Here is a 16,903-nt window from a genome sequence, read left to right as displayed (position 1 = left end):
ACCCTGACTTAAAATTCTAGGATAACCAGAAAGAAGTTGGGCTTATCTAACAAATTATGGCTCTATATCAGAGAAGGGCCTTAGAAAAACTTAAACCCTCTGCAGAAAGTATTAATGCTAAGCTATTTCAGACTGTAGGTGCTATCTTACTGAGATCAAACTTTACAAAAGCTATTTTAATCCTATAACACACCAATGAGAATACTTATATAATGATTTTGAGATTATTCATAACTTCTAATTTGAGTCTAGTGTGTAAGAGATATTATAGAAACACATTTTCAGTGAATTGTGGTCTTGACCACTGAAAATTTACTGAGAACCAAAATTTCAGTTGTACAAGATGAATGCATTCTGGAAATCTAATGGACAACAATATGAGTATAGTTAACAATACCGTGTTGTGTACTTGAAATTTGCCAAGAGGGTAGATCTTAAATGTTCTCAACCCACCCAAAAAGAAGAAGTTGGTAACTATGTGAGGTGATGGCAATTTAATTAACTTGAGTGTGGTGATTATTTCACAGTATAAACCTATATCAAATCATCAAGTTGTACACCTTAAATATATACAATTTTTAATTGTCAATTATACCTCAGTAAAGCTGGAAAAAATGGGCAAAATAGGAGAAGAATAGACAAAATCAATCTACAAAGATAGAAGTCAGACTAGTAGTTACCTTTAGGGGGTACAGATTGGGAAAGGGCATGAGGGTGATTTCTGGGTGCTTGGAAATGTTATATCATGACCTACATGGCTGTTACATGAGAATATCAATATATATACTTAAAATATGTGTACTACACTGTATGTATGTTCTCAATAAAAATTTAAATAAACAGATAAATATATATTTTTTAATGACAGGAATATCTACTAGCAAACACACATCTCTGAGTCATATCACTTTGAGCAGCTGTGCTCCACTCGAGACTTTATACTTACCAGACCTGCTGGGCTAAGAGGCTCAGCCTGATAAAAACAGGGCAACCAATTTTCTGAGCCCTTCAACCCTTTATCCACTTATTCATTCTTTTATCCAATCAACAAATAATCGTTAAATACCTTCTGTCTGCCAGGCCCAGACCTGAGCGCTAGACAGAGATAGAGCAGGGAAAAAAAACAATGTTTCTTACCCAAATAAATATATAAATATTTAGTAGGTCTGATAAGTGATACATGCTATGGAGAAGTAAAGTGAAAATGGGAATACTAAGATTGAGGGGTAGAAGCCTACTCTCGTACAAATAGAGTGGTCAGAGAAGGCCTTTCTAAAAAGATAACATTTGATCAGAGACCTGAAGAAGATTGAAGTGGACCACGCAAATATATGAAGGAAGAGTATTTTAAGCAGAGTAATGAAGGCACATGCCCTGAAGTGGCGATATGCATATTTGAAAACCAAATCAAGAGGCCGGTATGAGTAGAACAGATTGAGAGGTGGAAAGGGTGGTAGAAGTTGAGGTTAGAGACACAGTAGAGGCCAGATCTCAAGAGCATTGAAAAACCTAAGAATCTCATTTAGAAGTCTCACAAAATGCCATCTTAAGAGCAGATAGGTGGATAGCAAGGGCAGAAGCTGGGAAACCTCTTGGATGTCCCTGCGGTAATCCAGGTGAGAGATGATGGGAGTGTAGACTACTGTGAGAGTATTGGGGATGGTGAGAGTATGATATTCTGAGTATATTTTCAAGTTAAAGCTGAAGGGATTTGCTGATGGATTCGATGCTGGGTGTTAAAGCTTTCTTCTCTTTAGAAGAGTCAAAGAAGACACCAAGCTTGGGGCCTCAAGAAACTGGAAATATATGGTTTCCACATGAAGAGTTCAAAATAAGTGGGCTTGACAGGATGGAAAATTGGGAACTTGTTTACTCATAGTGGAAATTACCCTTACCAAGTCGTGATTGGTTGACAAGTGTTGCGCTAGAACCAATGCCAATTTAGAGCAGCATTTGGCCTCTGGAGGTTTCTGTTACCTGAAAGGCAGCAGGAAAATCAAAGGAAGTGGGAGAGTTAAATCAGAATAGTTGTGTTTCAGTGAAGACGAATGCTAAAATGATTTTGTTGTTCATAGCCTCACATCCATTGATCCTTTTTTACTTCATAACTATCACTTTATTCATTTGCATCTTGTTCCTCTTCACCTTTTTCTCCTCCCTCTTATTCTGTGTTTTTCCTTAGTTCTGTTTCATTAGCTTTATCATTCAAGACTTCAGGTACCTTCCCAGATCTGGTACTGTTCTTCACTATCCTTAATTCTACATGTCTTTGCAATCTATATAATTATGAACATGACATGACTGTTTGATTTTGCTTGGTTTTATATTATACTCCTTTTGGATTATACAATTAGTAAATCACAAAATCAAGATTAGGGTGTGAGAAGGACACACTCTTCTCCTTAAAATAATGTATTTTCTATTAATTTAGTAGGAGGAGCTAACTCAACTTTCCCCCAAAATGTTCTGAGTTCCACTTCCTATAAAATAACTAATAACTAATTCTAACTTTAGTAACACAATAACCAACTCCTTTGTGCCTATTTTTGTCTTTTTTTGGAAGGAAAATGTGGACAAAAAACTCGTTATAAAGGATTTAGAAGTTTTTAAGAAGTGTTTAAAAAAAGACATGTTTTCCTAATAAATTTTTATATTAATTATACTGATCATGCTGTTATATTTCTATTAATGGCTAAACTTAGAAGAGGCCTGTGGTTTCTTTTTTATTTGAAAGCATTAGTTTAACATGATGAAACACAATAGAGATTTTACTTAATGGATCACAAGAGCAAATTAATGAAACCACCCAAAAGAAATAGCATTTACCCATGGGGACCTATTAAAATGTTTGAGACATTCTCTGCTGTGTTTACATTTAATTAATAGTCCTTTTAAAAAAGAAGGTGTGATAACGTTGCTAACCAGCTAGGTTGGAAATCTCTTGGGATATGCCTTTGCATAAAAGCTAGACAGGCGGTGGTCCTATTCTTCTGCCTCAAAATAAGAGAGAAACTCTCTGAGGTGTGATAAATCCTGAGGAAAATACTTACGAACCTTCATCTCAGATAAAAAGTTTACTTACTTTTCTAATTAGAATATATAGTGCCTTTTCCTGCCTCAATCATAAGAATAATATTTCTCTTCAACCTTAAGACCTACAAAAAGAAATCCCAAATAGTAAAATCTTCTTAACCAAAGAGATAACTTTCTCCTCTGGTAATTATACTTGATGCAGATAGATTCTGTTCTGCACAAGATCTTTGTTTTTAAGATAAGTTCTAAAGTCTCAAGCATTAAGTTAATAAAAAAAAAATCCATCTTAAATTTTTCCACTCTATCTGGTGTTTTCTTTTGCCCCGAAAAAGATGATCTGGTGTCAATTTTTGGCCTTACCTTTTACTATTTTTTCATATCATTTTATAAAGTATTCTTTCTTTACTAAATGCATTTGAGATATAAAGTAATTGTTTTAGATACAATGAAGATAAATTCTTTGAGATCTGAGGTCATGTAAACTGTAATAACATTGGATAAGTGAAGCCATGTGTATATTTTCCTTTCCCCCAGTTGGTTTTTTTTTTTTTCTATTTCATCCAAACTTTGTGTAAATTCTAGAATTCACAAAGACATGACCCTTCAGATCATGACTAATGCTTAGGTGATTTTAGAACTCTTTTTTGGGGGGGTTATGTCTTTTAAGTCAACTATCCCAGCATATGAATCTATGTAGAGGATTGTAGTAAGTACTGTGAGCAGAAAGAAAGGGCATAACAGGCACAGTTCAGCCTTCTGGGAACTTAGAAGTTTCCAGAGAGAAAGGACAAGAACACATAAAATTGTTAGCAAAAATGTCAGACTTGGGAGAAAAACATAACTTGCTACATTTCTATAAAACTGGAAATTAAAGTACTAGGAGATACCTCGTATTAAGGATCAATGAACTAATTTCTCTACATAATCGTAAAAGAAACCATAACAAGACATTGTCCAAAAAATGTATTTCATCAAGAGAATTATATAGCTTTGTTGTTTCAGGACAGACAGCTTATGATTATATGAAGTTATTACTTGATAGGCTCAATATTTTTAATGAAATATATTGTTTTATAGACAAGTAAATTATTTTTAGAGTGCCTAACTTGCAAACTTCTAAAACAAGCCTCCAAAAAGTGCTGTTCATTCTTGCTTTCCCACCTTCTACATTCCCTCCAAACGAGGTTTTTGATCTAAAAATTTTAAGAGAAGAATTCACTGTAGTTCCTCTTTTTAAATTCTTCCTTTTTTTAAGTAATTTTGATTGTTTATTTTTTAATCAACTTTAATTTTTTTTTAATTTCAATCATTCTCTCTCTGAGACTCTCTTGGTCATAGCTGTGTTCACCAGTCCTTCATGAAACTCTTCCCTGACTTTTCTTTTACTGCAGCCTCTTCTACATTTTCCCCACCCCAACTTTGTCACCTCCTTCAGGGTTTTCTCATCTTCCACCTTTCCCAGTGGTGGACAGGTAAATGTTTAACAACCAGTTCTTCAAGAAAAACAAAGTATGCATACATCCATCAGTTTACCATATATTTTACTGATATAAAGGATATGTGGTACACAATTTACAGGCAGTAATATAATCACCATCCTTCATTGAACATTCCATATAGCTAATTGGTTCCCACAGAATGCTTTTGTTGAATTTTGCCAAAATTTTATATTTATAAACAGTGGTTGCAACTGATGAACAAGTATAGTTTTAACCTGAAGGTTGGTTGGTATTTTCATTTACGTTAATCAGTAAGGTGAGAGTGAAACAAAAAGGCTGTATGTCAGAACTTGACTCATCAGTGATGTGAACAAATCTTTGCTGAATCAGATAATAGAATTCGAATACTGAAAGAATATTTCCTCAATTTTTTGTGCTATTCACAGTGTAATGGCTACCAATATGGCATACTTTTCCAGTTTTATTAACATTTTCTCCATCACTTTCTTAATTCTTCTCTAGAAAATCAACAAGCCTGGATTTATAGCATTTGATGACTTTTGTAAAGATTCCCACCATGGCTGATCTCAAACTACTGGTGTGACTTTGCTGCATGCAGAGTTGGGAAGAGATACATTGTAGCCCAACAGTATAACATATTCTACCAACCAGATAGAATGCTTAAATATACTCAAGAGCATAGATAATAGTAAAATGTAGAGTAATATATTTTTAGAGTAAAATTATTAGAGTAATATATTTTTAGTACTTATTAACTTTTTTAAGTAAGTTATATTTTTAAGTTTATACAATTTAATTTTTGATAACAGCTGCATTTAACAACAGGCTACCAACATTTCCTGGCAATTTAACAATAAGTTGTCAAGAGCCAGTATGAGTTGGCTCCAGCTCACCACTGAATTCTGTCTCTTAATATTGCTCTCCCAGAATGTTCCAGACTCGACCCTTTTCTCTCCTCACCCTAAATACTTTTTTGTGTGTGACCTCAACAACTGTCCTGATCTCAGCTGACACATATGTGCTAATGATTCCTACACATTCTTTTCCAGCCCAGACTTTTCCCCTGAGCTTCAGATTCACACCTCCAAATATCTACAGGATGTCTGTATTTAGAGGTTTCACTGGCATCTCAAACTCATTATCGCCCCAAGCAGCTCCTGCTCCTGTGGTCTTCATTTCATTACTGACATCCACCCAGTTGTCTGGGCTTCTCCCTTCCTCTTACATCCCATATCCAATCAGTCAGCAAATGTGCTGATTTTACCTGCCAAATATGTCTTGACTCTGTTATTGCTCTAGTTCCTAACCAGAGCTGCCCAAATCTATCCTTCTTGTTGGGGATACTGAACCAGACCCTAACTGGTTTTCTAGCTCTGGGTCTTTCTTTGCCCCCCACCCCTCCTTATTCTTCTCTTCCAACTTATCCTCCACAGTTGCTGGCGACATCTATTTAAATTACAATCTTCCTATGTAATTTTCTGCTTACAACCCTTCATTTACTCCTCATTAGGATTTAGGATATAGCCAAACTCCTTAAGGTGGGAGAAAATGCTTTCCATAATCTGACCAGTTTCTCTACCTTATCTCTCATCCATCCCTTTTCTGTGCAGTTTGCTTTCATCAAAATTCTGAACTACTTGTAAGTCCTGTACACAGCACATTTTGCTGCCTCTTGGCCTGGAATTCCACTCCACTCTTTTTGGCTAATACTTTGATTCAATTCAGGTCCCACCTCTTCCAGAAAACCTCCTCTGACCTCACTTTCTCAACAAATAAGCCAGGTTAGGTGAATTTCTTCCAAGCTATCAAACATAACCCCAGCATATCTGTCATTTTAGTTGCATTATCCAGTTATAGTAATTTATTTCTATATCTAGCCGCCTAACCAAAAACCAGTAATAGATATCTTGAGGAGAAGAAACTATGTACACAGCTGAGTAAAAGGTTAATCAATAAATGTTTGATGGGGATATGAATGAATTAACCTAAACAACTTTAAATAAAATATTCTTCAGTTTTTTATAGCAGTGTGTTTTGCATCTGGGATTCCAAAGTCAGATTTGTTTTTAACTTATAGTACTTGAAACAGTTTCATCTGATTCTTGTAATCAAGATCTGTTTCTTTTAAACTGAATTATAGGACTTTCTACTAATTTTTAAAGTATTACATAGAATGCTTTCTCAAAGGGTGTTTTATAGAGGAGTTGAAACAGCACCAGACTGTAGACTAAATTCGTATCAAGAAGGCCATGAAATGCATTTTTGTCTTGAGATTTTAGTTCATTCGTTAACCAGTAATTATTTACTGCTCATTGTGTATTAGGATTGCATTAGGGCTGCAGTAATAAAAAGAACAATATGTGGTTTAAACACTGTAGAGGAGATTGATGAGAAACTAGGGAAGAACAGAAAACACGAATACATCCCAAGTTCGAAATTACTGATACAAGTATTAAGAAAACACCAGGGAGAGTTAAGAGATGAGAAAAGGCAGCATCCAAGTTGAAACTATTTGAAGCTTCAGGTGTAAGTGTTAGAAATTATTTGGTTGAGGAACTATCGTAGGAGCGCTTTGCATTAAATGATGTATGTTAAGTATTTTATGTATTCTGAATATCCAGATTTTACATGCATGTCTTTCTTGCCAGGTTGTGTGCGGAGGCTCCCATGCTGCCAAATTAACACAGAATCAGGGAAAGGAAAAATCTGGTGGAACATCAGGAAGACCTGCTATCGGATAGTTGAGCACAGTTGGTTTGAAAGCTTCATTGTTCTCATGATCCTGCTCAGCAGTGGTGCTCTGGTAAGTGATCTGACATCTAAGGCTTAAATCAATTAAGTCATTATTTTTAATAGATGAATTGAAGATAAAAATATCATGGCAGATGGTTTTACTTAAAAATTAATCCCTCTGATCAGTCCCAAGGACAAAATTTTACTTAGCTCAGTAAATATTTACTCCATGCCTGGCATTATTCTTGCTGCCCTGAATGCAAAGTTGAATAAGATCCAGGTGCTTTTCTCAAGGAGCTCAGAGAGCATTAGGGAAGTGAGAGGCACAAGTGATACAGAATTGGGATATGTTTGTAAGTGAAGTATATGCATGATTAAGCTCTGGAGCAGGAAGAGTTGTCTGCTTGGGATTTCAGAACGGTAGATGATGTTTTGCAAGATCTAGAAAGATGAATAGGAATTTTCCAGCCAGGTAGGTGGCCTGAGGGGAGTGAAGCATAAAATAGCATGAGACATTCAGGAAATTAACAGTTCCCAAACTATAGAAGGTGTCATGGGAGGAAGAGCAAATCCAGGCAGGTGGGTGGTGACCAGAGATACTGTGACAAAGATAGGCAGTGTCAGCTTATGAAGCATCTTGCGTAAGGGAAAATAGACTGTAGTTTTAGGGTGAAAATGGGATAGGTCTGTCATTCTTGTACTTGTGCCAAGTGCCTTCTCTGAGGTTTGAGAGGGATCTGGGAGAGTCAGAAGCTCCCTGAGCCTTTTCTTGTTTGCTTTTCTCTCCTGTTGACACGAATATAGATGAGCCATTAGAAAAGCCCAGTTCCAGCTAAAGATACCACTGGACGTTCCATTTTACTAAAAACAGAATAGTCAAGAACTTTGTAAGTTTCCTCTTAGACAGGTTTATGGATCTGGGATTTGATTTCACTTACGAAAGTTAACCTGTTACTGTTTCGTGGATGCTGGTGGAAGATGGGAGGCTTCCGAGTCAGGGACAAATTACTCACGGCATAGAAAGGAGCACGAACTTTAGCATATGTGTGTTGGTTCCCTTTGTCCCCAAGTCCAGTGAGGGCATAACAGGGACTCAAATGAACAGTACACATACAGTGTGTTAGCATCACAGCTGAGAAGCACTGAGCTTAGGGAACCCATCCTTTTATAGCAAGCAATAAGCAGACTTGCTCTTTGTCCCAGAAGGAGACGCTACCTCATCCCTCAAGGTTGCTTGTTGCAAAAACAACCCTAAGAAAGGACCTGGATAAGGAGCAGTCAGGGCCTTGGGTTCTTGGCCTGCCCAACAGGAACACGCAGAGATGCTCAGGGCGCACAGCGCACTGCCTCTGCCAACAAATTTCCTATCCGAAAACAGAAGATGTAATAAGAAAAATGCTGCTCTGTTTATCTGGTGGAATGCAAGTAGGAGCCTCGATAACATCTACATTTTCTTGTATTCCTAATAACTGAGGAAGTTGATGAGTCATGTTGAGTCACATATGTGACTGAGACTTTTAGAAAGGAGATTACCAAAAATTAAAGAAAAGGTTAGAGTAATCCCTTGTTCAAATTGTCTAAAAAGGAAGATGACATTTTGCGGGAGGGCCATTCTCAAAACTGAAATTCAAATGTATCATATAAGGAAGAAAAGGGAAATGTATTTCAAGAAACTGGTGTTTTCACTCAGGGAGTTTGCTAACTGAACTAGATTTTTTAAATACCTTACTTAATGAATAGTACCTTAATTAATAATAAAAATAAATAAAAAGTAATAGCTCCAACTGAGTACATATTTATTGTGTTTCAAGATCTTTATATAGGTTTTCTTCTTTAATTTTCAAACATCTTGTGAGATTATAGTATTTTGCTCATTTTACCAATGAGAAAGCTGGGTGCAGAGTTTTAAAAGTTGCTAATGTCCCAAAGCTAGTAAATGGCAGAGGTATAACTGAAGTCTAAATTCAAAGCCACAGTATCTTTTCACTGTGTTGTGGGTCCTCAGAAAGGGGAGAAACAAATGAGTGGTGACCGAAATAAGTAACAGGGAGGCCTATGCCTCAGATTTGGCCGAGCTCGCACAGCGACCTCCTTGCCTCCTTGTTCCCTCATCCACAAGATTAGTTCTAGAAGGTAGGATCTCTGCAGGCAGAATCCTGCTTAAGGCTCCATGGGTTGGAACAAGGTGTACTCTTCTTTGTTATCAAGCCCCTTCCTTGTCTTCGCATTTCAAGGACTGAGGCATTGCCAGAGTTTGTTTAGGTAGCTTGCCCGATTCCTCCAGAACTCGGAGAAGGGAAGCAGAAGAGTCCTGAGGGCTGGACTTCAGTTCTTGCCTTTTAGTTCCATTGTCTTTCAGAACCTCTGCTAGCTGGTAGAACCTTCTCTCAGCATCTTCATGGATCTGTCCATTCTCTCTGTTCCAACTTCTCTGTTTTCTTCAATATTGAGGATTACATTTCTCCAAAAGTGCTAAGGATCATTTTTAAAGTATTGATATAAGAACTTGGAATAAGAAGAATAAGAATGCACAAGCCCATGACTGTGGACAGGTAGTCCAGTGTTACCACCAAGGATACAGGTCCTTTTGCTTTCATTTTCTCCAACAAAGTGAATGTTGTTTAAACTTGAAAGAGAAAAATCTAATACTTTAGACCTGTTTAGGTCAGGCCATCTTCTGTGTTCTATAGCCCTATTAAGCTACTGCATTCATTCATTTAGCAAACCTTTCCTGCTGTGTTCTTGACACAGTGCTAGGCACTGGGAATGTACAGGCACATAAGAGCTGAAGGAGAGGGCTTAAATCCTACTTCTGTGTCAAAGTAGAGTGCAGGGTTAGAGAGATTTATAAAAGGGGCTGACCCTGGAATCAAGTCTTAAATTACTAGGACTTACCTAATTTGAAGGAGGATAAAAGGGGAATCAGATGAGTGGAAATCCCTGAATGTGTCAGAGATCATGGTTCTTTTAGGGGACAATAAATAATTTCATTCTTTTTCACTCTCTTTCTCTTGACCTCTGGTGATCAGCCCCCTGCACTGGTGCAAAGGCTAGAACTAAGTGTTACACAGTAACTGTAAACCAGAAGAAAGACAGCTGGCCTGTAATAGTATTATATCTCAGTGGTCTCTTTATCAGAATTTCATTTCCTGTTTTTGTCATGAATCATAAGCTTTAAGTTGTAGCAAATTTAAATCTGAATATTATTTTCACAGGCTTTTGAAGATATATATATTGAAAAGAAAAAGACCATTAAGATTATCCTGGAGTATGCTGACAAGATATTCACTTACATCTTTATTCTGGAAATGCTTCTAAAATGGATAGCATATGGTTATAAAACCTATTTCACCAATGCCTGGTGTTGGCTGGATTTCTTAATTGTCGATGTAGGTACTTCTGAGTAAATTTTAAAAGGAGATTTATTCTTACAAATAAGTTTTTTCAAAAACCTTCACTAATGTTAAATATTATCATATTTAGATAGGTAATATGCAAAAAGATTTTTTTTTCCAAGGCAGGCATAGCTATACGTTATATCTCCTATGTTCTCTCAGACTTCCTCTATGAGATATTTAATTTTTGATACTTTATGTTAATGATTTCATGTTTGATTATTTTTTGATTCACCTTTTTTTCATATACATTACATAGTTAGTGCCTAGAAAAATGCATGTTAAGATGAACACTTTTGTAATACAATAGTTTTAAAAAAAGGATAACCAAAATAAGAAGAAATAATAGAAGGAATGTAGATTATTTCTTTTCTCTTAACCTGTAAATATGATTGCATCTTTTAAAAATTATAAAATATATGATATTCAGAAACTTTTAAAAATATTGTCAGTGTTCTTTTCATCTCTCAGATTAAAAAAAAAGTTTACAAGTAGAGTTGAATTTATTTTTAGTTAAGAAAGAGATATGGCTATTTAATAATGAAATTTTTTTGTATTTGAAAATCTAAAGTAGTGCTTCTCAGTATTTAGGGGTATGTAATATGCAGAATTCAGGGAAGTTATATAGCTTCAATTTGAAATATTTAATATTTTGAAAAAACTAAATAAATTATATATATATGTGTGTGTTTGTGTATATATATATATACATATACACACACATAACGCATATAATTATATTATATATATATAATGTTTTCATAATGCAACAGAGAGAGCAAAACTCCACTCAGTTTTCTTGCTGATAGAGGTGCAAATCTAAGCATGTGGATTTTGGGGAGGAGCTGAGATTTTTTTTATTTCTCAAAAATTGAGAAATTTATCTAGCACAGTTGCTCTCAGAGTGTAATCCCTGAACCAACAACATTGGCACATGTGGGTGGGAACTTGTTGTAGATACAAATTCTCAGGTCCCACTCAAGTGCTACTAAATCAGAAACTCTGGTGTTGGGACCCAGGAAATTCTTGTAATAAGCTCTCCAGATGATTCTGGTACATATTCAGGTTTCAGAACCTGATTTGATATTCTTTTGATTTGATATTCAGAGGATGGATTTGTTTGATTTCTGCAAGCTTCCTGATTAGTTGAAACTTACTTGACTGAGCATTATTCATCAATAGGGGCATATATCATGCACATACACATGTATACATAAATAGATAAATAAATATATGCATATACATATGTTCTCAGTTACAGACTACATATATTCAATATAATAACACTCATTTAACAATGGTTTGGAGATCAGGTTAACCATTTCCTTAGGGGTTATTCAAATTATAATAGACATTTTAAACCTTTATTATTTTCTGATTAAAAAGGAACATTTATTATTCTGATTAAAAAATACACATTTTTTTAAGCATACGTAAGTGGGAAATAATGGACCTGAATGACTGGGTCAATCTAAGAGTGATACTGAGGATTAGTTAGTAATTCTGAATGCATAGCATGAAGACCTAAAAACAAAGAGTTATGTTACATTTAGTGAGACATTTAGAAGTAACTGTATGAGAGCAAAACACTTCAACACATCCTGATTCAAAAATCAGTTCACTGTGTTTCTGATAGCAGCAGTAGTGAACTTGCAAGCAATAAATTTTTCTACTCCTTCAATAGTTAAACATAAGGAACTTGACTCTCCAGTTGTTCCTAATCTTCCCTGGAAAACTTCAATCTTTCAGTCATTACTTAATTCCAATCAACTGCATTGCAGACATTGTTCTTAGGCATTGCCTCCTGCTGCACGCAGTGTGAAACAATGGATATTTTAAATGGAACTTACTCAAAGACTGAATACATTTACCAATCCAGATCTTGGGTCATTGAAGAGCTCATTGCTCCTTACCAAAACATGTATTGATTTTACTTCTGTCCATGTTCTTTCTTCTGAGATAACTTACTATAAGAACACAAATTTCTGTTGGATACTGGTTATGGTGATTGTAGAGGGTCCGTCTAACATGACGAAGTTCTTGTGTGTCTATGTTAATGGTGAAGCCAGTGAGATCACCTACTTGTGTGCTGTCTTCAGTACAATTGAGATTTTCTCCCACTAATTATTGATAGGAAGATCTTTGGTGCCAATTCTGAGAAACTGTAGGTCAGAATAATCTTCTGGGGAATTTGCCTCATCTCAAAGTCATAAGTCTTCAGAGTGCTTTTGAAAAAGCTCTATACTGGGACTTAGATTTGGTTGAGTGATTGCCACACTCTTTTAACTTAGCTTCAGAATCACACACTTCGTTATGCCCTGGGCTTTATTCCAATTGAAATTTTGATAGTTGCTTTAATTAAATGTTCAGGATTAATAAGCAAGTACAAAACCATTGACTACAAAAGTGTGAAAAGCATGTGTGTTTTTTTTTATTCAGATATAAGAAATAACTTACTTTCCTTCTATTATTTCATCTTATTTAGGTTAACTTTCCTTTAAATCTATTTCCTTTAAAAAGCATCTATCTTATCCAATTTTTAGACAATAAGTAGATAACTTTATGTATAAAATCATATTGTTCTTGTTGAACTGCTCTTAGTGATCTTTGAAATTGACTTTTTCTCTTCATGCTTTATTATTTCATTGAAATGATTAATGAAATTTTTCTTCTTTTTTAGGTTTCTTTGGTTACTTTGGTCGCAAACGCTCTTGGCTACTCAGACCTTGGCCCCATTAAATCCCTTCGGACACTTAGAGCTTTAAGACCTCTGAGAGCTTTATCTAGATTTGAAGGAATGAGGGTAAGAAAATACTAAACTTCTAATATAATATTCATATTTCTTAATGGAGTGTAAAATATGAAAACATGGGTATGTAGGAATTATGGACTGTTTACACACACATGCATATATATACGTATATATGGGCTGTTTATGTATATAAGTATGTATACATGTGCATATACATGCAGTGTTTCAGTGCCTATTGTCTAACAAAGACTAAATCAAGTACAGTAATGCGTCCATATTATATTGTGAGGCAGTGATTCAAATAAGTGACTTTTCCCTTCCTAAATGACAATCTTTCCTATGCTAGGAAACTCAGGTGAAGGGGACACTATTAGTCCTGACAGCATCTCTCATATATAAGTCATGAAGGACTTGCCTTTATCAGGTGCTCAAACTTTTTTTAAAGGAACTACCCTGGGTGTGGGGCATAAGAAAAGACAGAGAAGTGAAGTAGCATCAGGCATCACTTTTAATTTCATTCTTTAAATACATGGCTCAGTGAAAGTGGAAATAGCTCCAAATTGTATTTGAGAAAACTAAAGCTCTGATTTTACTTAATTTGCAGTAGGCAGCATAGTACCTGAAAAGAGATTCATTTTGCAGAAACAAACAAGGTGAGATAAATAATGACTACCAGCAACTTAGCTTTAGGGCTGTATTAAACCAGCAACTTCTTCATAAAATCCATTCTTTATTTTCTCTAATGAGTCTATATCCTCATTTGTTGCTCCTCTCCTTGAATTTCTTCTTCTCCAGATATATTCCTGCTTTCTCATGCCTCCATTCTCTTGGCCAGGAATGTTTCTCCCTGCCCTATCTCAACCCTAACTCATCAATATAGTAAATACCTACTCATCCTTTAAGCCTCGGTTTAAATGTGCCTTGTCTGTCCACCACCAGGTATAATTGAGCATCCTTCCTATATGTTCAGACACATAACATCCTCATTATATTGCATCGTACTTATTTATTTATCCGACTGCCTCTCTAACAGTAGTCTCTGAACAATTTGCTTACTGCATCTCTTAAATGTGGTCAGCATCATCTGAAAACTTACTAGAAATGCAAATTCCCAGGTTCCACCCCAGATATACTGAGTAATAAACTCTGGAATGGGGCTCAGAAATCTGAAGCCTCAGGTGAATGAATGTTAGATGTGTTTGAGTCTAGCAGATCTTCATTACATTATGACTGTGACCTAATTATGACTGTAACCTCTACTTGTTAGTGTATCCAGTGTATGTTGGCCCCCATGTAAGTATATGAAAGATCATGATTATACAAAGATTTTTTTTCATAAGTAAAAGTCAAGTACTTTTGGTCATGTAAGAATTGAAATTACAAGTTTCATTTTATACAGAACGGTAGTATTGGAGTTGACATTAATTTTTCTTTTTGAGCATTAGTAGAATGTTGCGATCTATTCAGAACTTATGACTGATCCCTGGACTCAAGCAGAGCGTCTACTACATTCTCATGGTCAAGTAATATACCTTCCCCATCAAGATATTAATACATCCCTCAGTGATTAAGCCACTCCATTATTTTACCCTGTTTGCTCTCTGTTGTTTATCTAATATGCGGGTGAATTGGATGCAGGAGAATGTTTTAATATATTTGGAGGGACAAGTATGTCTATTTAGTTACATTTATTAGCCATGCGAAACAGGGATGTTTCTTCAAATTGCAGGATCGTTTTAAAGAATAAATGAAGTATGATTGGCATATGAGGCATTTTGTAGTTAGCTTCCTTTAAAAAGGCTTGAGGTTCTTGAACTTACTGACTTTTCCAAATGGCTTCTCATCAGAACGATATGTATCCATCTCCCTCAGAGACTCATCATTACGCACATTCTTTCAGCACCAAAACCATGTGTCAAATTTTGTACTGTAAAAAGTGTACAATGGTAAATAGACCCCAGTCCCCCAAGAGTGAGTCAGGACAGTGGTCATGGAGAGACAGAGAGGGGAATAGTAGTTATTCTGTGGCATCTGCTATAAAACAGTAAGCACACAGTGCTATGGGAGTAGAGATGAAAGTGGCTGCCTGGGGAGGTCTGGGAGGGGCTTCCTATGGAGGTGACCTCGCAGCCATGACTGAAAGAATGGGCCCCAAGTCACAGGCAGGTGGGCATTCCAGGCAGAGATGCAACTTGGTAGAGGACAGAGTTGACTAGGCAAGGTGTGTTTGAGCGGTGACTATAAGGATCGGCGTGCCTAGGTTATAAGCATAGCGGGAGGGTAGCAGGAAATGAGGATGAAAATGTAGGCTTGAAAAAGAGCTGACCACTTGGGATTCTACTCTCTAATTCTGTTCTTCCTAACCCTCTGGGGGTCATGTACGTTGTAAGAATCTCATAAAAGTAGAAGTCATTTCTCCGTAAAGAAAGCATACCCATAATAATGTTCTTCATATGATTTCATTCCCCCATGGAACCTCTACAGGTCCATGTCTACCCATGAAGCCCAGGGTAATAACTGTTGTTCTTGACCAAGGGTCAACAACCAAAGCCTACAAGCTGGATGCCTGTTTTGTAAAGGAAGTTTATTGGATCACAGCCATGCCCATTTGTTTATATATGATCTATCGCTGCAAGGGCAGAATGGAATAGTGGTAACAGAAATCATATAATCCGCAAAACCTAAAAATATTTAAGAAAATGTTTGACAACTCCTGCTCTAGACAATCTCAGAAGTAGTCAGGGATCCTGCTTGATACATTGCAAAAAAAAAAGGCAGCACGTGCTCTTTACTTAACAAGTTATTCTTTAACACCTTTGCACTCAGATTCAGAGTGGAGGTCAACTGTAAGAAGATCGTAAGTTTGGAAAGATGAGGTAATTAAGAAAATCTGGAGGGTGATAAATGCTACAGTGGTCGCCATGAAGGAGCACTGGGTGGCAAGAGGCACTGGTGATCAATAGTAGTGGAAATGCTGAAAAGCAGAAATAAAGGGAGTATTAAAGATAAACTATTCTGCATTTTTTGTTTTAATTGAGGCCAGCACTATCTATATTTAGCCAAGGGCTTAGGTATAAAGTGTTTTTAGAGTTAGAATAATAAATTTGAAAAGATTGCTCTCGTTCTGTAGATGAGGAAACAGAGGTCCCAGGGTCTTAATTAAGTTTACGTATCACACAACTAGCAGAACCAGTTAAATCTACGGGATTCAAACCGTGAAAAGATTCCCAATCTTAACTCCAGCTTATATGTACTAGTAGTTTCTCTATATGGGAGAATCTTAGCACTGGTAATTCTAGGACTATGAACCTTTAAATGTACATTTTACTTATTTTAATTGTTTAAATTTACAAATTTCTTTCTTTTCTAGAGCATGCAGATTTTATGACTTCACCTTACATATATCAGGTTTTTGGTTTATTCTTTTTATTTATTTTTTTCATTTATTTAAACTGTCATATAATCTTAGTGATTTGTTCTGTATTGTTGCTAATAGTTTCACTGTGTGATCCTCATGTACTTTTGTAAAC

General features: G+C 35.9%; 1 protein-coding gene across 1 annotated transcript in view; it reads left to right on the top strand.

The window, feature by feature from the left end:
- SCN9A (sodium voltage-gated channel alpha subunit 9) overlaps nt 1–16,903 on the top strand; it is a 153,050-nt gene that overhangs the window by 118,451 nt on the left and 17,696 nt on the right. Inside the window, exons 19-21 of the mRNA XM_007183216.2 lie at nt 7,142–7,296; nt 10,442–10,615; nt 13,302–13,424. Of these exons, the coding sequence (XP_007183278.2) occupies nt 7,142–7,296; nt 10,442–10,615; nt 13,302–13,424 (452 nt within the window). The remainder of the gene's footprint in view (nt 1–7,141; nt 7,297–10,441; nt 10,616–13,301; nt 13,425–16,903) is intronic.

Source organism: Balaenoptera acutorostrata, chromosome 8, assembly GCF_949987535.1.
Source record: "Balaenoptera acutorostrata chromosome 8, mBalAcu1.1, whole genome shotgun sequence".
Lineage (NCBI taxonomy): Eukaryota > Metazoa > Chordata > Mammalia > Artiodactyla > Balaenopteridae > Balaenoptera > Balaenoptera acutorostrata.
Note: the sequence above shows the minus strand (reverse complement) of the source record. Positions and strands in the feature narration are given on the sequence as shown.